Below are 24,745 nucleotides of genomic sequence, written 5' to 3' on the forward strand. Positions count from 1 at the left end.
AGTGGTGACTTATAGGAAGGATTAATGTAGACCCGTCGTGGTATAACAATATAGTCACAAAGAGAGTCAGGTTGAAATTTTGTCAAGAAACCCAAACTGGGCCAAACTTGCCTGGTTTCAGAGATCATTATAAGCCTGAAAGCCAGCGCAGTTTTGTGAAAAGACTTGAAAAATTTCTAGAATCTTTTGAGTTAACTTGGACCCTATTTCAAGCCATCCTAGGCCCTCTGGTGGTTTTCTAGCAAAACCATGCAGAGTTTACTGTTCTTCAAGGTTTAGATCTTGATTATCACTACAGAAGTTTTTTTCTCCTGCTGATAATAGCTCATCTTAACTAATTAGCCTCTTACAGTTTGTATGGCAACTTCCAACTTATCTGTATGTATATATATATCTTCTTACTATATGTTCCATTCTATCCATCCAATGAAGTGGGCTGTAGCCCACGAAAGCTTATGCTCTAATAAATTTGTTAGTCTGTAAGGTGCCACAAGTCCTCCTGTTCTTTTTGCAGATACAGACTAACACGGCTGCTACTCTGAAACCTGTAAAAGGTTTAGATATGAAGCCCAGTTAAAGGATTCCAGCTGAGTTTTGTTTTGAGATCACATGAACCCTCAAAAAGTGAAGGTCAGGGGTGTGAACTGAGGCCACAGAAAAGGTTCTGGTGCCCAACAAAGCAAACCCACCAGATTCTGTGTCGCTTCTTTTCCTTCTATTTGCATTAAAACCTATATGACTTGTTCATTCTCTCCTTTATAGCACTCCTATTTTTCTACTGTAAAGATCATCTACACTGTGGGGTACAGCATATCTATCTCCTCCCTCACCCTGGCTGTGACTGTTCTTATTGCATTCAGGTATGTTTATGAACATTTACCCTGGGGCCGTGAAAGTAAACAGAAATCAAGTTAATGCAACATGCTGGAAGCTCTGGGCTGCGAGATTTACAGATTAATAACTGGCAGAAATAGCTGCTGTTTCACAACTCATTTTGCATTTCAGTTCGACTGCAACACTCATCACACTAGAAACGAAACGAGCTTTATGATTAGGCATGAGTGATCTGATCCGGATTAGACTTTGATGCAGCCTGATTTTCACAGTTGCTGAGCATCCCCAGCTCTTGCTGAAGATGCTGAGCTGCAGCTGCATATCACCTCTGCCAATCAGCCTCTAGATAATTAATCACTGCCCAATTTGCTAAGAAAGCTGTCTAGATACTCCCGGCTCTCTCTGCACCACTCCCCATTTCTTGGGGGCTGTGTTAGCACCGTCAGTGTTACATCAGGGAAGGTTATTTCTCAAATGCAGAGTCCATTCAGCCATTGAGTTCAGTGTGAACAGAGCTCGGTCACAGCAGAGGGCTTTTGACAACCCCACCCTAAGGAAACCCAGACCCGTGAAAGATGAGTTACCCATCTCCCACCACTTCATTTTGCTGGCCTTCCTTCTTTTCCTCCAGGAAACTCCACTGTCCCAGAAATTACATCCACATCCAGCTCTTTCTCACCTTCATCTTGAAAACTATTGCCATTTTCATTAAGGATGCGGTCCTCTTCCAGGAGGAAGATATTGACCATTGCAGCTTTTCTACAGTAAGCATCTGAAAAGGAGATTACGGTGGTATTTGATATCTTTGTATATTGTTAATGTACTGGTTAATATCTTGCCACTGCTCGTGCTTGTATGTGGTATTGTGGTACCCAGAATATATGTATAACACGCAATAATGAAATTTTGCCTTCCCTGCTCCTTAGACGGAATGCAAGATATCAGTGGCTTTCTGTCACTATTTTATGATGGCTAATTTCATGTGGCTGCTGGTAGAGGCCCTCTACCTGAACTGTCTGCTCTTATCATCCTTTCCTCACGGAAGACGCTATTTTTGGTGGCTTGTTCTGTTTGGATGGGGTAAGTGAGGACTGAAATTAGACTAGAAAAGCTCAGATTATGTTTCAGGGCTTGATCCATCGCCCATTGGGGTCAGTGGAAACCTCCTGACAGCAAAGTAAATGCCCATATACTATCAAATGGATGAACCTCAAAGGGTTCTATGGTTTGGATGATTGTATGAACCCTGTAGAATTTGGAGATTGTATGAGGACACTGGGGATGCAGCATCTCTTGGGCTGGATACATCACGGGGAGCCAGGAACCCCTGATATTTAATCTTGGCTCTGCCAGTAGCTACCTGTGTGGCCTTGAGCAAGTCACATTAATCTGCATGCCTTGATTTCTCCATCAGCAAAATGAGGATCATAAAACTTATCTCTGTCTAATCTGGACCATGCCCATCGGTATTACCTTACAGGAGCACTATCATAATTTACTAACTGATGTTTGGAAAGTGCTTAGAGGGATTATTGAAATGGATAAATGCCACTCCCCAGCACTCCCCCATGCCAAAACCACCACTCCTTACCTAAAACTGGGAGGGGGAGGGGGGCTTGCAACCTGACTTTAGGGACATTAGTTGAGATAACTAGTCACATGATTAAGGATTTTTCATATGAGCAATAGTTTGCAGGGACAGGGCCATCCTGGCATTACCGTATTGCTTTCACATTCACTTATCCATCCTGCGCAAACGTTAACTGGTTAACGCCATAGGCTACTTCATTTCATGGTGTGCATCGGGAGATTTCCCATTGTATTTATGCAGCTCACCATGACCTCATTACGTTAAAATGCGGTTCCTGTTAGACATAATAGTCATTGCACAGGGCATTTTCTATGGTCAGTTAATCTGTCTCATACTGTCCTGGTAGGGTTGCAATAGACAGGATGGAAATTGAATCTGGAATAATTAATGAAATCAGAAAAACAACAACTAGTGTGTATTAAATTGTTTCGCCAGGTTTCCCAACGGTTTTTACCCTAGTGTGGATATTAGCAAAGCTGTATTTTGAAGACACCGCGTAAGTTGAAGTTTCATACTAGATTCCATATTGCAGTGTTGCACTTTTAATGTTATGATTGGTCCCAGTCCTGCAATTTTCTCTGTGCCAGCGTGAAGCCCTGTTGAAGTCAATGTCTTGCATCTTTACATCCATCTTTACATCCATTCATTTCCATAAGTGTGACTGGTTTCATAAGTTTCAGGGCCGTGGAGGATCAGGCCCCTAACCCTTCCTTTTTAAAAAAATTAATGATGAGCACACACACAAAAATAATGGAAAATATAGATGGGTGAAATCCTGGCCCCATTGAAGTCCATGGGAGTTTTGCTGCTGAGTTCAGTAGAACCAGAAGTTTACTTTGTATTTTTTTCCCCAGTCTGGTAGAAGGATTAAGGGATTTATTTCAAACTGTCCAAAACAAATTTACTGCTTGCACAGAGACTATGAAAACATTGAGGCTAATGGAAGAATTTTTAAAGACATGACTGAAAATATGTTTCTAACGGGAGTGGAGTTACCGCCTTTTCTATAGCACTTGCTTTTGCAAACGTTATAATCAAAACCTTGAAGTATTGTGCTTCCGGGAAATCAAGGGATTCAGATGAAGTAATGATAATTGAGGAGCAAAGCTGATATCATCAGAAGCCTGAGATACTTATATAGCCTTATAAAGTGGAGCTATTACTGATAGCGGTCAGGGTCACCAATGTGGTCGGAGGTTGGCTGCATGTGTGTGTTCATTTAGCATGTTGTCCCAGCTCTGCGCAGACAGTGGACCTTAATTAAACTGCCCCATAAATCCACAGACTCAGTTTTTAGCGAAGGCGCCTGGCCAGGTTTACTGTTGACGAAGCACGGTACTAGCACCTCGCAGACTTTACGAGGATACGAAGACATGTAGGCCCGTGACAGTGGACACAGCTTAGTGAGCGGCGGGACTTTCCGTTGCTCCATAGGTGGGCCCAAAATATTCCCTTTAAAATACATCTTTGTACCCCAGTACAAACAAGTTAGTTACTGCTCCCTCAAGTTGCTCGCTATTACTCATCGTTTTGCACATGTTGGTTCAGTTAAAACATTTTTATGACATACTGTCATTTTGACCTTATTCCTGTTATTTTTGGGGAATGTTCTTGTACCGTCTTTAATATTGGAATGTTGGGGTGGCGCTTAATATTGAAATGTGTTTGCATAAGCACACTGTAACTAGCACTTCTTTAAAATGTGCATTTCTGCAATATCCACCCTGTTCTTGACAAATTCGGTGAGCAGGGCCTGCCTCTTGCTCACAGCCCGACTTTGCTTCATATCAGCAAAGTTTTAACCACTACTTTAGTTCAGGCCTCATACCAGACTTCTAATATAAGGGCTTATGTCTCAGGCTTTCTTCCTGCTACAAAGACAATGTCCCATAGGTCAAAAAGAGATCTTCAAATAACAATGGTGTTTTTGATTTGGCTTTCAGCAACAGCCCTTATAACCTGCTGTCAGGCATATTTTCAACCAGGAAGCAATAGATTTCTGGCCATCACTTGGTGCATAAGGGTCAGTGATAATTTTGTCATTTTGCTACTTGTAGGATAATATTTATAGAACCTAGACTCTACAAAGCCAAGTTGCAGGGGTTTGGATAGCTCTATTCTTCTATTCTATCTTAAAATGAGGCTGTAATAGGTCTACTCATAATTCCATTGACCCTAACGTGTGCTTTCTCCATGTAACCGTATTCCAGTGACCATGTATATCTATGTTAATTTAAGTGCTACTTTTCCAGATGCTGGGATATTAACCAAGGCTCGCCTTACTGGTGGCTAATCAAAGGACCCATTATCATTTCTGTTGGGGTATGTGTGATATTTCTCAGTTTGGAAACGTGAATTGACAACAAAGAGATTATGGGGGTGGGCAATGGCTTAAAGTTTGAATACTAATACCTGACCTTCCGAAACTGTAGCATTGATCCTCTAAAGGGATTATCCCTTTGTGCTAAAGATGAGTGCTGCTGAATCTCAGAGAAAACACTTCTCCCTAAGTTTTCAAAGACTTGTCATTCCCATTGAAGTGAATGGGAGTAGTTTGGTGGCTGACGCTCCCAGAAGCGCTTTGACAATGCAAGGTTTGAACTAGGAGTCCAGATCCAGGAAAGCATTTAAGCACACACTTAAGGAGAAGCACAGGGATAGTCCTACTGAATTTTGTTTCCACTCTAAGCTGATCATGGCAATTACGGCCCCGGAGCTGTGCATTTACTGGGGATTCATAATTGGTTAGGGTTAATGGGTCATGATGCACAATTACTTGCAATTGGTCATTAATCCCTAGGAAATATATACAATAAACAGGTAATGTGTGCAGTGCACCAGGCTGGAATTAAAGCCACTGCATTTGTGTGGCTTAATTGGATGGCAGCACCAGCTGTGCATAAATAAGGGTTGTTGAAGGGGGCTCGTCTGCAGGATAGAGCAGTATGAATGCAGAATCCAAAAATGACAGATCGTTATCAGCTTTATTCTGCTGTGAGGCAGTTTTAAAATGCTCTACACCTCCACGTTTTGCCTCATTGCGTTTGACTGACATTCCTGACTAGGTGTGAATGCCATACAGGCAAGCAAGGAATGTATTTTTCCGCAATCCTCTAATTAACTCATTATAGGTGGATAAAATGGAATTGCAATGTCTGGGGAGAGATGGGCATCATTAGAGCAAAGCAGCCATTCGCCATCACCTGAAAGATTGATGGATGCACATAATACATGGGATGCAAGGACAAATTCACTGCGTGTATAAAATGGGCCAGCAATGTTGGTTTGAATGGAGCTGTGACAAATTACACCAGCAGAAAATTTGACCAGTCAGCTCTAAAGGTATCAGCCATAGTTTAGTACAACAACTATCATTGTCTCAAACCAGAAAAATTAAAGAGTGCTGCAAACAATAAAGAAATGATCGATTACTCCAGGGACTAACAAATATGGTTGCTTAATAGAGATGGTCTTCCAAAGAAGACAGAGCAAAATTATATGCAATATCCTTAGGGATACTTTGCTGCTGTCTCTTTAAGATGGGAAGTTTCCTAGTAAGGCTGGTTTCTTGTACAGCTCCCACTGTGTCTGCAGTAATGGCTAGCAATTATTTAAGTCACAATATACTTTTCACAGGAATGTTTGGTAGTAAAAGGTAACAATCTTCTTTCTTCCAAAAAAATGGAAACAGGTCAACTTTATCCTTTTCATCAACATCATCAGAATCTTGCTGAAAAAGCTGGACCCGAGACAAATCAACTTCAATAATTCATGTCAGTACAGGTAATCCAGTGTCACACACATTGTGAGCAATGCTTCCGGCCATGATATTTTCCAAATGGTGCAGCTGAGTCAGAAATTAAAGGACATGCCCACGGTCACAGATAGAGTCACTTTCAGGGTTGGAACTCGGAGTGCCTGGCCCCAGTTCTGTTGTCAAGGTCACTAGACCAGGCATCTCTCTGAACAGCACTTTTATTCATTCTTGTTCAAGCATTAAGAATACCGAATCACAGCAAAAAAAGATTGGTTTTGTGGTACCTCCACTCCAGCCAGAAGCACTGGAAATCTGTGCCCACCTTTGTCCCAGCAGATTTGAAATATATATCTGGGTCCCTTTTTAACCTGTTGAGCATCACTCATTACTAGAGAATTTCTAGTTCAGCTGTCCTCATGCTCTTCAGAAGAATGATATTTATTTTTTTGGCCTCTTCTTATTTCCTGCCCTAGACGTCTCTCAAAATCGACGCTGCTTCTCATTCCGCTATTTGGGACACATTACATTGTCTTCAACTTCCTCCCTGAATACACCAACCTGGGAGTCCGGCTATATTTAGAGCTCTGCATTGGATCTTTCCAGGTAAACCTATTGAAGTATTGCAGCAGTGCACGTGTTCCCATAGCTTGTCTAGCCTGAAGAGATAGCATCCTTTCTGTGCACATTCAAGTGGGACTGTGATCCAAACTCAGTCACGGATGCCACTTCATTGAAGATGGTGGAGTTGCACAGAACTTTACCCTCTTTGTTGCAGTGGCCAACCTGTGGCGGGGTGACTTAAACCTCCCCGGTTAAATCCTACAGAAGATCACCCAGTGGCTATACACTGCTCTGACAGTCTATAAGCCTTTAGACAACCATACCAGGCCAGGGCAGAATTCCCCAATGCAGGAATCAACCCTATACTGCCCCATGGCAGACCCCAGAATAGGAAGTGTGCTGGTGACATTGAGTGCTAGGACATTCTGGGCAGTGGGGAGGCTGCCATAATTTAGAGCAACCCCCAGGGCTGCTCTGGTTTACACTGAGGGCTGTTTTGATTCCCTGCATTAGTTCAGGATCTGGGCAGCACAAAGGTGCTGAAAGCCCCTCTCTTTGCCCCACCCTTCCCCTGACATATGTTGCAAATCCTGCCCCGGGATGTCTAGTGGCTATAGTCACTGAGCTCTTCCCTCGTTGCCTTTTGACTTGAAATGCGGCTTTCCACTGGTCAATAACAATTCCACGGCCTCTTCAGCTGCTGTAAATCAACAGAGACCCATGAGCTGTGCGGATTTACACCAGCTGAGTATTGGACCCGTAGTGTTCACAAATTCCAGTCCAAATACTTACATTCTTCCTGTCTAAACTCACCCTGGGGTTTCAGTCCCTACTCTGAATTTCAGTCTTTGGGGCTGTCAGTCATCATTAAATTATCTTGCAATGTAAGAAAAGATACTAAAAGGGCCAGACTCTCAGCTGGTGTAAACTGGCATAGAACAACTGACTTCAATGGCGCAATGCAGATTTGCACCAACAGAGGATCTAGCCCAAATGTTTCCTAAAACTCTCTAGGGCTTGATTCTGCTCTAAGCTGTTGGACACCAGGTATCCCTCTAGTGTTTTCACTGGAGTTTTTGTTTGGCGTAAAACTACTGTATGTGAGATCAGAATCATGCCCGCTCTGTATAATATTAATGCCATGCAGTGTGCTATAGAGATAAAGCTAGTGATTTGGTATTTAGAGAAATTATAAAAATAAAGCTAAGCAGTCACTGGAAAGCAATATGATCCAGAACAAACACAGTCTCCCAGTGTAGTCCAGGGAGCTTTTCGCTGATTTACACCTGCTGAGGATCTGGCCCACAACAGATTTGGAAGAGCTGTAATTTTGACCAGCATGTTGCAGCTATATGGCCAAATTCATTCTTGGTGGAGCTTCACTGGACCAGATCATCAGCTGGTGTAAACTGGTGTAGCTTCACTGATTTTGATGGCGGGATACTAGTTTACACCAGCCGAGGATCTGGCTGATTAGCTGTGAAACTAATTAAGCTTAGCATATTTTACGCTCACGCCAATGCATAGGATATAGGAGTATCATCACAGACTGCTTTAGCGGAAACAGCTTTTCAAACCTGTGCTATCACTTAACTGTTTTGCTTCTTCAGGGATTTATTGTAGCCGTTCTGTACTGTTTCCTTAATCAAGAGGTAAGAGAACTACATTCTCTTCTTCATTATTGATTTAAATGAAAGCCATATACAGTTAATACCTAATTTAACAGTGGCAGGTGATCAAATGTGTTAGTTTAGCCCGGTTGCCTAATGACATGGGAGTTAATGCTGCTGAATATCTCCTTGAATTATCTTCATGAGAATGAAGCCACCTAGTGGGCAGAAACATTGTTGCTATTTTGTCCTGAATTTAATGGAAAATTATTACCATCTCTGTTTATTATTATTTATACTGAGACAGGCTCAGCAATGAACCAACACACGTATGTGCTGGTGATCTACAAACACAGAATAAAAAGAAGGTCCATACCCCAAGGAGCCAGCAGATTTGTATTAAGCTGGAAATAATGTCAACTTTAGAGAGATTGTTTTACAAAAGATAGATCATGCCAGACCAACTTAATCTCTTTCTTTGAGAAGACAAACAATTTTCTAGACAAAGAAATGCAGTAGATCTAATCTACCTGGTTTTCAGTAAAGCATTTGATACAGTTCCACATGGGAAATTATTCGTTAAATTGGAGAAGATGGGAATTAATACAAGAATCAAAATGTGGGTAAGGAACTGGTTAAAGGGGAGACTACAGTAGGTCATTCAGAAAGGTGAACTGTCAGGCTGGAGTGGAGAAGCAGTCTTGGGACCAATCTTATTTAACATTTTCATTAATGATCTTGGCACAAAAAAGTGGGAGCGTGCTAATAAAATTTGCAGATGACACGAAGTTGGGAGTTATTGCCAGCATGGAGGAGGACCAGACTATCATATGAGAAGATTTGGATGACCTTGAAAACTGCAGTAATAGAAATGGGATGAAATTTAATAGTGCAAAGTGCAAGATCATGCATTTAGGGATGAACAAGAATTTTTGCTGTAAGCTGCGGATGTATCAGTTGGAAATGACAGAGGAGAAAGACCTGGGTGTATTGGTTGATCACAGGGTGACTATGAGCCATCAATGTGGTGCAACCCTGGAAAAGGCTAATGCAATCCTAAGATGCAACAGGTGAAGTATTTCCAGTAGAGCTAGGGAAGTGTCATTACCATTGCACAAGGCACTGATGAGATCCCATCTGGAATACTGTGTGCAATTCTGGTCTCCCATGTTTAAGAAAGATGAATTCAAACTGGAACATGTGCAGAGATGGGCTACTAGGATGATCAGAGGAATGGAGAATTTACCTTATGAAAGGACGCTTAAGGAGCTTGGCTTGTTTAGCCTAGCCTAGCCAGACAAAGACTGAGGAGTGATATGATTGCTTTCTATAAATACTAGAGAAGGAAAGGAGTTATTAAAGTTAAGGGCTAATGTTGGCACAGGAACAAATGGGATAGAAACTGGCCATCAACACGTTTAGGTTTGAAATTAGATGAAGGTTTCTAACCATCAGAGGAGTGAAGTTCTGGAACAGCCTTCTGAGGGGAACAGTGGGGTAAAACACCTAATTGGTTTCAAGACTGAGCTTGATATGTTTATGGAGGAGGTGGTCAGATGAGATTGCCCACAATGACATACAGCCATCCACAACTGCTACTAGCTAATATTTCCAACGGCCAGAGACAGGACATAAGAGGGGAGGGCTCTGAGTTATTACAGAGACTTCTTTCCCAGGTGTCTGGCTGGCAGGTCTCGCCCACATGCCCAGGGTCTAACTGATTTCCATATTTGGGGTCAGGAAGGAATTTTCCCCCAGGTCAGATTGACAGAGACTCTGGGGGTAGGGTCGCATTCCTCTGCAGCGTGGGAAATGGGTCACTTGCAGGTTTAAACTAGTGTATATGGTGGATTCTCTGTAACTTGAAATCTTTGAGGACTTCAGTAACTCAGCCAGAGGTTCTGGGTCTATTGCAGGAGTGGGTGGGTGAGGTTCTGTGGCCTGCCATGTGCAGGAGGTCAGACTAGATGATCATGATGGTCCCTTCTGACCATAAAGTCTATGATTGTCAAATACACATAATGTTCGGTACAGGTAGTTTTCACTATGCTCTCTAGCTTTGACAACATTTCTTTCATAGAATCATAGAATCATAGAATATCAGGGTTGGAAGGGACCTCAGGAGGTCATCTAGTCCAACCCCCTGCTCAAAGCAGGACCAATCCCCAATCAAATCATCCCAGCCAAGGCTTTGTCAAGCCTGACCTTAAAAACTTCCAAGGAAGGAGATTCTACCACCTCCCTAGGTAATGCATTCCAGTGTTTCACCACCCTCCTAGTGAAAAAGTTTTTCCTAATATCCAACCTAAACCTCCCCCACTGCAACTTGAGACCATTACTCCTTGTCCTGTCCTCTTCTACCACTGAGAATAGTCTAGAACCATCCTCTCTGGAACCACCTCTCAGGTAGTTGAAAGCAGCTATCAAATCCCCCCTCATTCTTCTCTTCCGCAGACTAAACAATCCCACTTCCCTCAGCCTCTCCTCATAAGTCATGTGTTCCAGACCCCTAATCATTTTTGTTGCCCTTCGCTGGACTCTCTCCAATTTATCCACGTCCTTCTTGTAGTGTGGGGCCCAAAACTGGACACAGTACTCCAGATGAGGCCTCACCAATGTCGAATAGAGGGGAACGATCACGTCCCTCGATCTGCTCGCTATGCCCCTACTTATACATCCCAAAATGCCATTGGCCTTGGCAACAAGGGCACACTGCTGACTCATATCCAGCTTCTCGTCCACTGTAACCCCTACGTCCTTTTCCGCAGAACTGCTGCCTAGCCATTCGGTCCCTAGTCTGTAGCTGTGCATTGGGTTCTTCCGTCCTAAGTGCAGGACCCTGCACTTATCCTTATTGAACCGCATCAGGTTTCTTTTGGCCCAATCCTCCAATTTGTCTAGGTCCCTCTGTATCCTATCCCTGCCCTCCAGCGTATCTACCACTCCTCCCAGGTTAGTATCATCTGCAAATTTGCTGAGAGTGCAATCCACACCATCCTCCAGATCATTTATGAAGATATTGAACAAAACCGGCCCCAGGACCGACCCCTGGGGCACTCCACTTGACACCGGCTGCCAACTAGACATGGAGCCATTGATCACTACCCATTGAGCCTGACAATCTAGCCAACTTTCTACCCACCTTATAGTGCATTCATCCAGCCCATACTTCTTTAACTTGCTGACAAGAATACTGTGGGAGACTGTGTCAAAAGCTTTGCTAAAGTCAAGAAACAATACATCCACTGCTTTCCCTTCATCCACAGAATCAGTAATCTCATCATAGAAGGCTATTAGATTAGTCAGGCATGACCTACCCTTGGTGAATCCATGCTGACTGTTCCTGATCACTTTCCTCTCGTGTAAGTGCTTCAGGATTGATTCCTTGAGGACCTGCTCCATGATTTTTCCGGGGACTGAGGTGAGGCTGACTGGCCTGTAGTTCCCAGGATTCTCCTTCTTCCCTTTTTTAAAGATTGGCACTACATTAGCCTTTTTCCAGTCATCTGGGACTTCCCCCGTTCGCCACGAGTTTTCAAAGATAATGGCCAATGGCTCTGCAATCACATCCGCCAATTCCTTTAGCACTGTTGGATGCAACTCGTCCGGCCCCATGGACTTGTGCACATCCAGCTTTTCTAAATAGTCCCTAACCACCTCTTTCTCCACAGAGGGCTGGCCATCTACTCCCCATGTTGTGATGCCCAGCGCAGCAGTCTGGGAGCTGTCCTTGTTAGTGAAGACAGAGGCAAAAAAAGCATTGAGTACATTAGCTTTTTCCACATCTTCTGTCACTAGGTTGCCTCCCTCATTCAGTAAGGGGTCCACACTTTCCTTGGCTTTCTTCTTGTTGCCAACATACCTGAAGAAACCCTTCTTGTTACTCTTGACATCTCTTGCTAGCTGCAGCTCCAGGTGCGATTTGGCCCTCCTGATTTCATTCCTACATGCCCGAGCAATATTTTTATACTCTTCCCTGGTCATATGTCCAACCTTCCACTTCTTGTAAGCTTCTTTTTTATGTTTAAGATCCACTAGGATTTCACCATTAAGCCAAGCTGGTCGCCTGCCATATTTACTATTCTTTCGACTCATCGGGATGGTTTGTCCCTGTAACCTCAACAGGGATTCCTTGAAATACAGCCAGCTCTCCTGGACTCCTTTCCCCTTCATGTTAGTCCCCCAGGGGATCCTACCCATCCGCTCCCTGAGGGAGTCGAAGTCTGCTTTCCTGAAGTCCAGGGTCCGTATCCTGCTGCTTACCTTTCTTCCCTGCGTCAGGATCCTGAACTCAACCAACTCATGGTCACTGCCTCCCAGATTCCCATCCACTTTTGCTTCCCCCACTAATTCTTCCCTGTTTGTGAGCAGCAGGTCAAGAAAAGCGCCCCGCCTAGTTGGCTCGTCTAGCACTTGCACCAGGAAATTGTCCCCTACGCTTTCCAAAAACTTCCTGGATTGTCTATGCACCGCTGTATTGCTCTCCCAGCAAATATCAGGAAAATTAAAGTCACCCATGAGAACCAGGGCGTGCGGTCTAGTAGCTTCTGTGAGTTGCTGGAAGAAAGCCTTGTCCACCTCATCCCCCTGGTCCGGTGGTCTATAGCAGACTCCCACCACTACATCACTCTTGTTGCTCACACTTCTAAACTTAATCCACAGACACTCAGGTTTTTCTGCAGTTTCGTACCAGAGCTCTGAGCAGTCATACTGCTCCCTTACATACAGTGCTACTCCATCACCTTTTCTGCCCTGCCTGTCCTTCCTGAACAGTTTATAACCATCCATGACAGTACTCCAGTCATGTGAGTTATCCCACCAAGTCTCTGTTATTCCAATCACGTCGTAATTCCTTGACATCACCAGGACCTCCAGTTCTCCCTGCTTGTTTCCAAGGCTTTGTGCATTTGTATATAAGCACTTGAGATAACCTGCTGATCGCCCCTCCTTCTCAGTATGAGGCAGGAGCCCGCCCCTCACAGACGTTCCTGCCTGTGTTTCCTCCCGGTATCCCGCTTTCCCACTTACCTCAGGGCTTTGGTCTCCTTCCCCCGGTGAACCTAGTTTAAAGCCCTCCTCACTAGGTTAGCCAGCCTGCTCGCAAAGATGCTCTTCCCTCTCTTCGTTAGATGGAGCCCGTCTCTGCCCAGCACTCCTCCTTCATGGAACACCATCCCATGGTCAAAGAATCCAAAGCCTTCTCTCCGACACCTCCTGCGTAGCCATTCGTTGACTTCCACGATCCGACGGTCCCTGCCCCGTCCTTTTCCTTCCATGGGGAGGATGGACGAGAACACCACTTGCGCCTCAAACTCCTTTATCCTTCTTCCCAGAGCCACGTAGTCCGCAGTGATCCGCTCAAGGTCATTCTTGGCAGTACCATTGGTGCCCACGTGGAGAAGCAGGAAGGGGTAGCGATCCGAGGGCTTGATGAGTCTCGGCAGTCTCTCCGTCACATCACGAATCTTAGCCCCTGGCAAGCAGCAGACTTCTCGGTTTTCCCGGTCAGGGCGGCAGATAGATGACTCAGTCCCCCGGAGGAGAGAGTCCCCGACCACCACCACCCGCCTCCTTCTCTTGGGAGTGGTGGTCGTGGAACCCCCCATCTCAGGAAGTGCATCTCATGCCTTCCAACCAGCGGAGTCTCCTTCTGCTCCCTTCCCTCAGACGTATCATCTGGTCCACTCTCCGCATTAGTACCTGTGGAGAGAACATGAAAGCGGTTAGTTACCTGTGTCTGCATTGCTGAAACCCGGACATCCCCCCTTCTTCTTCTGGAGGTCACATGTTGCCAAGCCTCTTCACTGGCCTCTTGGCTCTGCTGTGCAACCTGCTCTAAATTTTTAGAGCTTTGTGCCCGTAGAAGCATATCCTGACTTTTGTCCAGAAAATCCTCAGTGTGATATATCTTTAGTGTGATATATCTATTTCCAGTCTTCATACTAAGCACCACATTTTGCTGTCGCTCAGACATGCATTGTAATACAGGTGTGTAATACAGATGCTGAAAGAATCTGATATTTATGTCCTGGCTTCAGTCACATGACATGAGTTAATGTTACAAAGATTATACCCTGTCACATAACAAGGGTCAGAATCAACTGAATCTACTAAGAACGGCCACACTGGGTTAGACCAATGGTCCATCTAGCCTAGTATCCTGTCTTCTGACAGTGACCAATGCTAGATGCTTCGGAGGAAATGAACAGAACAGTACAATTATCGAGTGATGCAGCCTCTGTTGTCCAGTCCCAGCTTCTGGCACTTAGATGCATGCACAGAGCATGGGGTTGCATCCCTGATAACCTTGTGTAATAGCCATTGATGGAGCTATCCTCCATGAATTTGTCTAATTCTTTTTCGAACCCAACTATTGTTTTGGCCTTCACGCCATCCCATGGTAACGAGTTCCACAGGGTGACTGCGTGGTGTGTGGAGTAATACTTCCTTTTGTTTCTTTAAACCTGCTGCATAATGAGTTCATTGGGTGACCCCCAGTTCGTGTGTTATATGAAAAGATAAATATCACTTCCTTATACACTGTCTCCACACCATTCATGATCTTATAGATCTCTATCATACCAGTTTTTCCAGATCATCACTGATTACTGCTATTAGTCATATAGTGATTTAGTGCCAACAAGGATTAGACCCCAATTGTGCTAGGCATTGTATAAATATAGACTAAAAGACAGTCACTCTCCAAAGAGCTCATAATTGAAATAGACATGACAGACATAGGGCAGGAGACTGGAGTATAATGTACAAAGAGAAACAGCAGAGTGGGTGATGCAAACGGCACATTAATGCCAAAATTGTTTTCCAAAAATTCTTTGTGTGGGACTTTAGCTATTGTGGGATAAGCTAAATATGGAAAGATAAAGGAAAGGAGGGGGGAATAGATGGGAGCGGAGAGGTGGGGGGAAGGAAGAAGGAGAGCATGGTGGATGGGAGGAGTGAAGCTGAGGTGAAGAGATTGTTAGGGAATGGGTGGGCGAGTGGGGTTTGGAGCAAACAGACAACCAGTAGAGGGAAGAAAACATCTTGAGTGAAAATGACAGATAGCAGCCAGATGACATCATCCAGGTCTGCCAGTCCCTGCTGCAGCACCTGCCAAGGCTGCTTCCATGTCTGCTCCTGGCTGACTGACAAGAAGCCCAGAAAGCAGTAATGGATCCAGTGGAGAACTCTGGCTCTGAATCCCTTACAACACTGGGAAAGTTTGGATCAGAGTCTAAACTTAGTGGCTTGGATACCTCTACGAGCTGGAGAATCCACCACATCTCGAGGTAGGTTGTTCCAGTGGTTAATTACCCTCATTGTTACAAAGAAGTTGTGCCTTCATTCTAGTCTTAATTTGTTTAGCTTCAGTTTCCGGCTATTTCATCTAATTGTTTTTTCTGCTAGATTAAGGTCTACTATCAACGATCTCTCTCCCCATGTAGGTACATGTAGACTGTGATCAAGCCGCTTCTTAACTGTATCTTGAGTAAATGGAGTAGATTGAGCTCCTTAATTCTCTCACTCTAAGCCAGTGGTGGGCAACCTGCGGCCCATCAGGGTAATCTGATTGTGGGCCACGAGACATTTTGCTGACATTGACCATCTGCAGGCATGGCCCCCTGGTAATTCCCAGTGGCCACGGTTCACCGTTCCCAGCCAGGGGGAGCTGCGGGAAACAGTGCGGGCCATAGGGACATGCAGGCCACCACTTCCTGCAGCTCCCATTGGCCGGGAATGGTGAACGTGACCACTGGGAGCTGCAGTGCGGTGGGGCGGGGAGGGAAGGGGGGCGTGCCTGTGAATGGTCAACATCAGCAAAATGTCTCACAGCCCGCAATCAGATTACCCTGATGAGCCCCATGAGGCCCACGGGCCGCAGGTTGCCCACCACTGCTCTAAGCCATGTTTTCCAGATCTCAGATCATTCTCGTAGCTCTTTTCTGAACTTGTTCCAATATTTCCACATCCTTTTTGAAATGTGGGCACCAGAACAGGACACGGTATTCCAGGGATGGAATCTTCCTAGCTCCTATGAGGCAGAGAAGGGTGCCCACTCTGTGGGAGCTGAAGATGAGAAAGAGAAAACAAGCAAGAGCAATTTACACATGCACACAGAGATGTGCTCCTCATCCCCAGCACAAGCTTTGAAAATTGCACAGGAGGAGCTTCTTAAATGGCACACTCCAGTGGAAAGAGTTGTGTGTTAAACCACTATCCTGGTCATCGGAAGCTCAGAGGAACACACTGTGTTGGGAAACATGCACGGTTATTTCATGAATAGCTTTAAAAATGTTTTAATTAAAACTGTATGGCAGTAAAAGCAACTAGAATAGCATGCCAGTAAATATGTACCCACTAATATCAGTTCTCACATAAGCCTTGTCGATACTAGATGTTTAATACTAGATTTCTACCACTGACTGAGCTCCAAAAGAGGTAGTAATGGTGGGAGCATTTGTGTTAAGCCACCTTAGACTGCTGGCATTTTTAACCAGGGTTTCATCTAGCACCGTTCTTAGCACTGTGAGAGAGGCAATGCAAGCCAATAGATAGCACCCTAGGCTGGGATAGTGGAGAGCTGGGTTCTGTTCCCAGCTTGGCCTGCTAGGTGACCTTGGGCAAGTCACATCACTGCTCAGTGCCTCAGTTTTCCTATTTGTATAAAGGTTAACGATACTGACATCCCTTATAAAGTTTCTTGAGATCTACTCATAAAAAGCACTATGTAAGTACTAGAGATTATTTTTATTGCATAACTCACTGGTTGAAATGCCAGCAGGCCATCTATATTAGCACCCTACTATTCTTAGCACCAGTGGTGGAGCTAGGTGGGGAAAGTTTAAGGAAAATGTTAGTGTAGACACAGCTGTATGTGTTGTGTGCAATTCACTATTAAGGTGTGGTTCTCTGTCGCCCTCTAATGGGTGAACTACGTAGTGGTTTATAAGTCTGATACTGGCTTTGAGTTAACAGACCTGGGTCTTTTAGCTGAGACAGTAGATGCTCACACTCTGAGGTCCAATTTTATTATTTATTATTTATAGGTGATGCCCTGGAGCCCCTGTCGTGGACTCAGGCATTATATATGCAGTAGGCTTGAACTTGTGGGGGGGGGATTGATCTAAGTTACGCAACTTCAGCGAGGTGAATAACGTAGCTGAAGTCGACATACTTAGATCGACTTACCATGGTGTTTTCACTACGGTGAGTCGACTGCTGCCGCACCGCTGTCAACTCCGCCTGCGCCTCTTGCCGCGGTGGAGTACCGGAGTCGATGGGAGAGCGCTCGGGGATCGATTTATTGCTGCCGGTCGATCCAGCGGGTAGTGAAGACGTACCCTAAGTGTTCATTTTAAATGGAAGAGGTGTGCCTTTTATTCATTGGTTAGATACCGTGCACAGAATCAAAAGCAATTGTCACAGTCAAATGGGTATGCTATCAAATTATTAAAGGCAACATGAGCTAGTGGTCTGAGCATGGAACTGGGAGACATGATGCCTGAGTTTTAATCCCATCTCTGTCCATCTAGGTGTTTATTATTATGTATTATTTTATAGCCGTTCCTGCAAGCCCTAAAGCTGATCTGCTAGGTGCAGTGCAAACATCGTAGATGTGGTCCCTGTCACAAAGGCTTTGAAATGTGCCTGACATTTTTCACTCTGATCTACTGTGTGACCTTGGGCAAGTCAGTTTGGCCATCTCCTCAGAGGTATTTACGCACCTAACTGCCATTAAAATCAATCGGAGTTAGTCATCTAAATATCTTTAAGGATCTGGGCGTTCACCTCTTTGAAACAAAGGGATAATAATATTTAACTTATCTAACTCCCTCCCTCCTAGGAATGCTTTTTACTTTGTATGATGCTTAGATGGTATTATGCATGCTGCAAAAGGTCTGATGCTGCAAAAGGTGTTATCACAAATTAGGTTGTCACTTATTGTATAACTACTGGTTGTGTTGGTCTGTTTTTATAGTTCGAACTGCAAGACCAAAGTTTTGGTAGTACTTTATTTGCATTATGAGAAGAAATTTATTTTAGAAATGCAGTTACAAAAATGCAGAGCAGCTTCAAACTCATTTTAAAATTACACTTTTTTTTTAAATCAGAAAGAGATGTAAAAAAGTCACACATTTAAAAAAAATTCTTCATTTTTTAAAATTAGAAATGTCGACATTTCAACATTTTAAAAAATGTTTTCTAGCTCTGTAGTTGGTTGGAAAATATGCAGTAAAAATCACACTGCGATTTTTTTCCATTTTTTATTGTGAAATGTCATTAAAATTGTCACATTTGAAAAATGTTGACTAGTTCTCATGACAAACGTTCCCTAGTGGGTCCATAATGTATGTACTCAAGTTGGGTACCATGGGTACCTGTCCAAGCCTCCTCTCACTGGGCTCATTTGGCATAGGGATGAAATCAACCTAACGGACCACTAACATCTTCTTTTCCTTTTCAGGTGCAAGCGGAAATTGGCCGGAGATGGCATGGGAAGAGCTATGGACTTATGCCAATGTGGAGGAAGAGGACGAGGTGGACCATGCCATCTAGTTCTGCGATAAAAATGACTACCTCTGTGTGTTAGGGACAGGTGCTGGACTGGGAGCAATGGTGTTTAAGAGCCCAAATGTGATTCAGGAACCTGAATTTAAATCATCTGACTGTAACTTAAAATGCCTGAGTGAATTAGAGAAGACTAATCCAGTTCTGTCTAGTTCCGTAGAAATTCCCCACACCAGACCTCTACAGAAGTTTATGAAGTTACAAGCATTACAGCATCAGATCAAACACCAACCGGCTGCTTATATAATCCTTTTCATGTGTATCATACGAGGCACAGCAACAGAATCATAACAGCAACACCCTCCTCTTCTTGTGTCCATTTCTGAACTATTTTCATGGACTACACATTAAAGCACATCAACTGAGAGCTCACCCAAAGTATCCTAGGGTGACACCATGAAAGTGTCAGATCTGGAATGCACTACCATCCTCTTCAAATTGTGGGAACTGGATTCAGACTGCTGGTTGTGAATCAGTAGACTAGCAAACAAGAAACAGAATGCCTTTTGAACCTACAGCACAATGTTATCAGTCCCCTCATAAGTAAGGAGATTCAGAGTTAAGGCGAAACCCAACTATAGCCTGAACTCTTGATATTGTGCAAAAGCTGTTTCCCAAATTATGGTCCCTGCACCACCAATAATGTATCTTGGTAGCCGACAAGTGAAACTTACTGAGAATTAAGTAGTAGGAAACTGAGCTGTTGGAGGAAGATGATTCCATGAGGGTGGTGTTTTATGAGAAATTGGGCTAAGTAACTAAAACAAGCAGGGAAACCAATGAAGCTGCCCATTGGAGAAAGAGAATAGGATAGGCAACGTATTGATAAATTTTCACTTGAGAAGGAAAAGCAATGAGAATAATAGAAAAAACAGTGAGTAAGAAAGTGGGAGATGTTTGAGAGAGACAAAAGAAGAAAATAAATGAGTATGGGAAGAGACTAGAGGTGGTCAGGAAAGTATTGTTTTTCCCTGTGAAAATTTTTGACAAAAATAAATGTTCACTTGCCAAAAATTTTCTTCTTGATTTTTCAGGCTTTCGTCAAAAAAACAAACGCTATTTTTTTTTTTCAGTTTTAAACTGGAAAAACAAAACCTTTTTTTTTTTTTTGACAAAAATTTGAATTTATTTTGCAAAGCTTTCTGGTTTTTTGGAAAAGCCATTCTCCATCAAAAAACAAAAAAAGATTTCAATAGAAAATTTTCACCCACTTCTAGAAGAGAGTATAATAATGCATGATACAAGAGCTGGCTCTTACCAATTAGTACATGCAAATAGTAGCATGAATGCAGATTTCTCCACAATAGCGTCTGCTCTCAGAGGAACATATTGCCTTAAAGACTGTGGGCCAGATCCTCAAAGGTACTTAGGCTCCCAGTGAAAGTTAGGAGCTTAAATATCTTTCAGGATCTGGGCTACATGTCTGTTCTAGCGTCCTTGAGCACTCGAAATAGCAGGGACATAGGAATTGTGGGGCTCAACTACAGAAGGGCCAGGTGACTTAAGTTCTTTCTTAAACAGCTTTGGCTGGTTTTGCTCTCCATTGTCGTCACACTCATTTAGGAGCTTGGGAATCAAAGTGCATTCCCTATCTTTGTCCTTTTCATTGAGCTTTCCCAAATGGGTGCTGGAGTCTGGGGAGAGAGCGATTATTATCAGTGAACTTTTCGAATAGGAACAGCAAGTTTCAGAAAGTGGGGAGGATAAACTTTAGTGAAAGATGACAGGCGAGAGGTCAATCAGCATCCATCCAGTACCTTTGGGCATTCCGCTGGGCTTTAATCTCAGCAGTTTAAGCAACAAAAATTATAATATGGCAGAGAGAGGAGTGGCCTTCCCCTTTCTTGTGTGGTAGCCTGATACAGGTAATTCAATGGGATGGGTTGATCTTCCATGGACAGATCTTCCCCCTCCCTTGTGGAAGTAGGGGTCAGTCTCTTTGACACTGGACCCCACTCTCCTTCCTCTAACCCACAGGCCTGCCTTCTGCACTAGGGATGGGGATGGAGACTGGGGGGGTGCACAATTCCCAGCTGTGCAGTGACTCCCAGGAGAATATAACACATGTTGGCGCTCCTCAATATCTCTTACACAGAGCCGGGAGACCCCCTTCCCCTGCCCACATAGATCCTGTGGGCACTTTGGTGAGTACCTGTAATTCATGTTGATCACATGAATGTATGAGACCCAAGGTGAAATGAGGGTTTTCCAGCAGTCAGGGCCTTATATAAATACCTATAAGAGTTGAGTGATGTAGTCAATGTGTATTAGATTGGAGGCATTGTAAGATTAAACCCTCAAGGTAATTAATTGAGTTTTCACTCCATACACCAGGAATTATCCAGCCTCAATAAGATTATTAATTTTCACATGATTGGGTAGAGAGAGTTTTCAAGCTTCTGAGGTTTCAAAATTAATCTTCAAGTTGGAAATGTATCCCCATAGAGCACATAGTGTCACCACATTGAGAAAAAAGAGAATGAGACTGAGGGCAAATAGAAATCTTTCTTGTACTTATGAGATCATTCTATGTTTGGTGTTGTACGGTTCTAAACGTGTGATGTCATTTTCCATGTTCCTATGTCGTGACCAGTGATATTACATATGGCGTATCAGGACACAGATAACTGTTGAATTTTTTGTCCTCAATTTTTTCCATTGTTTGTAATCCTGTCTTGGAAACCTGAAAATATTTACTTCACACGAACGTTCTCTTCTCTCAATTGGTTAATGATTTTTGTCCCTCCCGAGTGCTATTGGATCTTATCTGAAAAGGACATGGCAGTTTTATAACACGATACATTAATACATGGCCTTAATCAGTCCAAGTATTTGTGTTTGTGTAAGAGCCTGCATTATGGGTTGAATCCAAAGGCCAGTGATGACAATGGCTCTCTTTCCAACTGACTTCAGTGGCCTTTGGCTCAAGCTTTATGCCACTAAGGTTTGACTGTGCTAAAGCAACCTGATAAGAATCAACATAATGAAGGCTAAAACAAGCAGGTGGTGAAGGAAGCATTATTTTCAGAAATGTAGTGTATCATTCTCCTCACCTCCACCCAAATAAGCGTTCTTTGGTTTGTGCAAGGCTCTACCATCTCCTAGAATGCCCTCACGTTTCACTCCACTTTATTCTTTCTGTGATGCAGCCCATGACTGTGGTACCGGGATAAACATCCAAATTTACTTTTGTTGAGTTAACGTGGAAAAGCTTCAGACCATAAGCCAACCTCTGTGGGTGGGTAGGAAGAAACTTTCCCTCAGGACAGTTTATCTTATCACTGCCTTCAGCAGAGCTTCTTGTATTTTCCTCTGAAGCATCTAGCGCTGACCATTGTTGGAGCTACAGTACTGGACTGGATTGACCACTAGGTTGATCTGGTATGGCAGTTCCTGTGTTTGCATTTTCACTCCAAATGGATTACTTTTCAGGCAAAAACATTCAAATGTAAATTTTGAAATTCAGACTGTTGCTCACAGACAAAGGCGAGAAATCGAATGCTCACCTATTTGCATGCAACACCAGCCATTTCATGAGAACATAATGAAACGCACTATATCTGTGGCACAAAAAACACCCACAAATGAAAGTGCCATTTTTCCTCTCATTTCAAGAATTTCTCCGTGAGTCTCATTTCTGTACATAACTGTTAGCAGGCACAAAAGAGAACGAACTTGCTCAAGAGAAGCAGATAGTCTCTTGCTGTTGTTTCCTCTTTTAAATGTCAGTAACCGAACTCAGGTTTCAGAGTAGCAGCCGTGTTAGTCTGTATCCGCAAAAAAAAAAGGAGTACTTGTGGCACCTTAGAGACTAACAAATTCATTTGAGCATAAGCTTTCGTGAGCTACAGCTCACTTCATCGGATGCATGCAGTGGAAAATACAGTGGGGAGGAACAGTGGGGGTGGGGGAGGAATAAACATGGGGAAATAGTTTTACTTTGTGTAATGACACATCCACTCCCAGTCTTTATTCAAGCCTAATTTAATGGTGTCCAGTTTGCAAATTAATTCCAATTCAGCAGTTTCTTGTTGGAGTCTGTTTTTGAAGTTTTTTTGTTGAAGAATTGCCACTTTTAGGTCTGTAATCAAGTGACCAGAGAGATTGAACTGTTCCTCACACGTTCTTGTCAACTGCTGGAAACGCTCACCTTGATTATCACTACAAAAGGTTTTTTTCTCTCCTGCTGGTAATAGCTCTCCTTACCTGATCACTCTTGTTACAGTGTGTATGGTAACAACCACTGTTTCATGTTCTCTGTGTACATAAAATCTCCCCACTGTATTTTCCACTGCATGCATCCAATGAAGTGAGTTGTAGCTCACGAAAGCTTATGCTCAAATAAATTTGTTAGTTTCTAAGGTGCCACAAGTCCTCCTTTTCTTAGTAACTGAACTGTTTCTTTGGATTTAGTGGTGTGAATTTTCTCCATCTCTTTGAGGTAATTTGTCAGTAGACTAGCAGAGAATTTCCTGAATCTGTACTTGTTTAACAAAGGAGTTGTGCTATTAATTCAATATGCTTTAATTGTAATCTTAATGTCTGTTATAACACAGACAAACATGACATATCACAAGGTTCGCCAATGTAACCTTGATTAAAAGGTGTTACCTAGAATAAGAAATTAAACTATTTTTTACATTTGCATTTTTACATTTTACAATTTTTACCTTTTTTGTTTTTTGGAAAGGGAGTGAGATTTACTGTAAATTCAGATAGTCCTGAGCTGGCCTAACATTAAGAATTTTCCAACATGTGTGTGCTTACTACACCACGCAGTTATGTTCCTCCAGGTTCTTGGCTTTCATATGCAGTCAAAAATTGTATGACAAGTGAATGGAACTGGAACTCCTTCAGGCGATTATACTAACCACAACTGTTGTCTCATTGTGGCTCAAAATGAAGCTAGAATATAAAATTGGATTATGACAGTGGCAAATCAGGCCCACTGAGTCTAAACTTTTACACGCTTATTTGTGTTTCTAGTGGGAAGAAGAAAAAAAACTCTTAAAAGACATATTCTGACTTTCTACAGCCAGAACACCTGGAGCTGTGAGCCAATCATCTCACAAGCTTTTTTCTGCTTTCATGAAAACTCCCAAGCTTTTCAAGGCTGCTGTAAGAAGTGGCATATCTCTCCGTCAGTACAGAATCAGTGATCTAGCGACTTTTTGTGACTCCCATTGGCTGTGGGAGATCTACTGAAATTGTAAGCTCTTGGGTCAAGGACTTTATCTTCTTATCTTTATGTCATGTTCCTAGCTATATAGATAAATAACAGTACTAATAATTGTCAACAAATAGCAGCTTTGGGAGCACTGTGTAGCTGAAGACCCCATCTTCAATTAATAGCTGAGAATAAATGTCCTGTTGTAGCATGTTGAATCTGTGTTCAGTGCATTAAATTATTCACCCAGGTAGCACTTTTTCTTGTTCTCTTGTCTATTATTCTGCCCTCAGACTTTTGGGTCCTCTTTGTTCATTTAGGCAGCTCCATTAGTTCTGCTATATATCCATATTCGAGATTCTGTTGCTGCCCTTCATCACAGTATGTGAGCATCTTCCTTGTCAAAGCACTAGCCATGGCAAAGTGCCTAGCGCTACGCTTATTTTTATTTTATTATGGCAGAACCAGCACAGAGAGGGAAAGGCAACAAATTCAAACCAACAAAAAAGTGAGGTTACAGTGTCACGCCAACAGACCCCGCTCGTCGGTGGGTGGGATTGAACCGGGGCCTCTGGAGCTTAGTGCATGAACTTCTACCGCATGAGCTAAAAGCCAACTCGCTCTTAGCTAAGGCTGTAGAGCAAACTCATTAATCT

The 24,745-nt window shown here is 43.2% G+C and overlaps 1 protein-coding gene across 10 annotated transcripts in view; it reads left to right on the top strand.

Moving 5' to 3' along the window:
* The window catches only part of GHRHR (growth hormone releasing hormone receptor), a 72,482-nt gene extending 48,134 nt beyond the window's left edge, over positions 1 to 24,348 (top strand). For 4 of the 10 annotated variants that reach the window (XM_043541634.1, XM_043541635.1, XM_043541640.1 and 1 more), the window contains 9 exons: positions 763 to 860; positions 1,466 to 1,598; positions 1,761 to 1,914; positions 2,861 to 2,921; positions 4,678 to 4,747; positions 6,117 to 6,208; positions 6,656 to 6,785; positions 8,354 to 8,395; positions 18,819 to 24,348. In XM_043541634.1, coding sequence (XP_043397569.1) covers positions 763 to 860; positions 1,466 to 1,598; positions 1,761 to 1,914; positions 2,861 to 2,921; positions 4,678 to 4,747; positions 6,117 to 6,208; positions 6,656 to 6,785; positions 8,354 to 8,395; positions 18,819 to 18,944 — 906 coding nt within the window. In that variant the 3' untranslated portion in view covers positions 18,945 to 24,348. Of the gene's footprint in view, positions 1 to 762; positions 861 to 1,465; positions 1,599 to 1,760; positions 1,915 to 2,860; positions 2,922 to 4,677; positions 4,748 to 6,116; positions 6,209 to 6,655; positions 6,786 to 8,353; positions 8,396 to 17,914; positions 18,067 to 18,818 lie in introns of those variants that run through there. The other 6 variants (XR_006289156.1, XR_006289158.1, XR_006289157.1 and 3 more) reach the window with 6 other exon arrangements.
* Positions 24,349 to 24,745: the final 397 nt, after the last annotated feature.

Source organism: Chelonia mydas, chromosome 2 (assembly GCF_015237465.2).
Source record: "Chelonia mydas isolate rCheMyd1 chromosome 2, rCheMyd1.pri.v2, whole genome shotgun sequence".
NCBI lineage: Eukaryota > Metazoa > Chordata > Testudines > Cheloniidae > Chelonia > Chelonia mydas.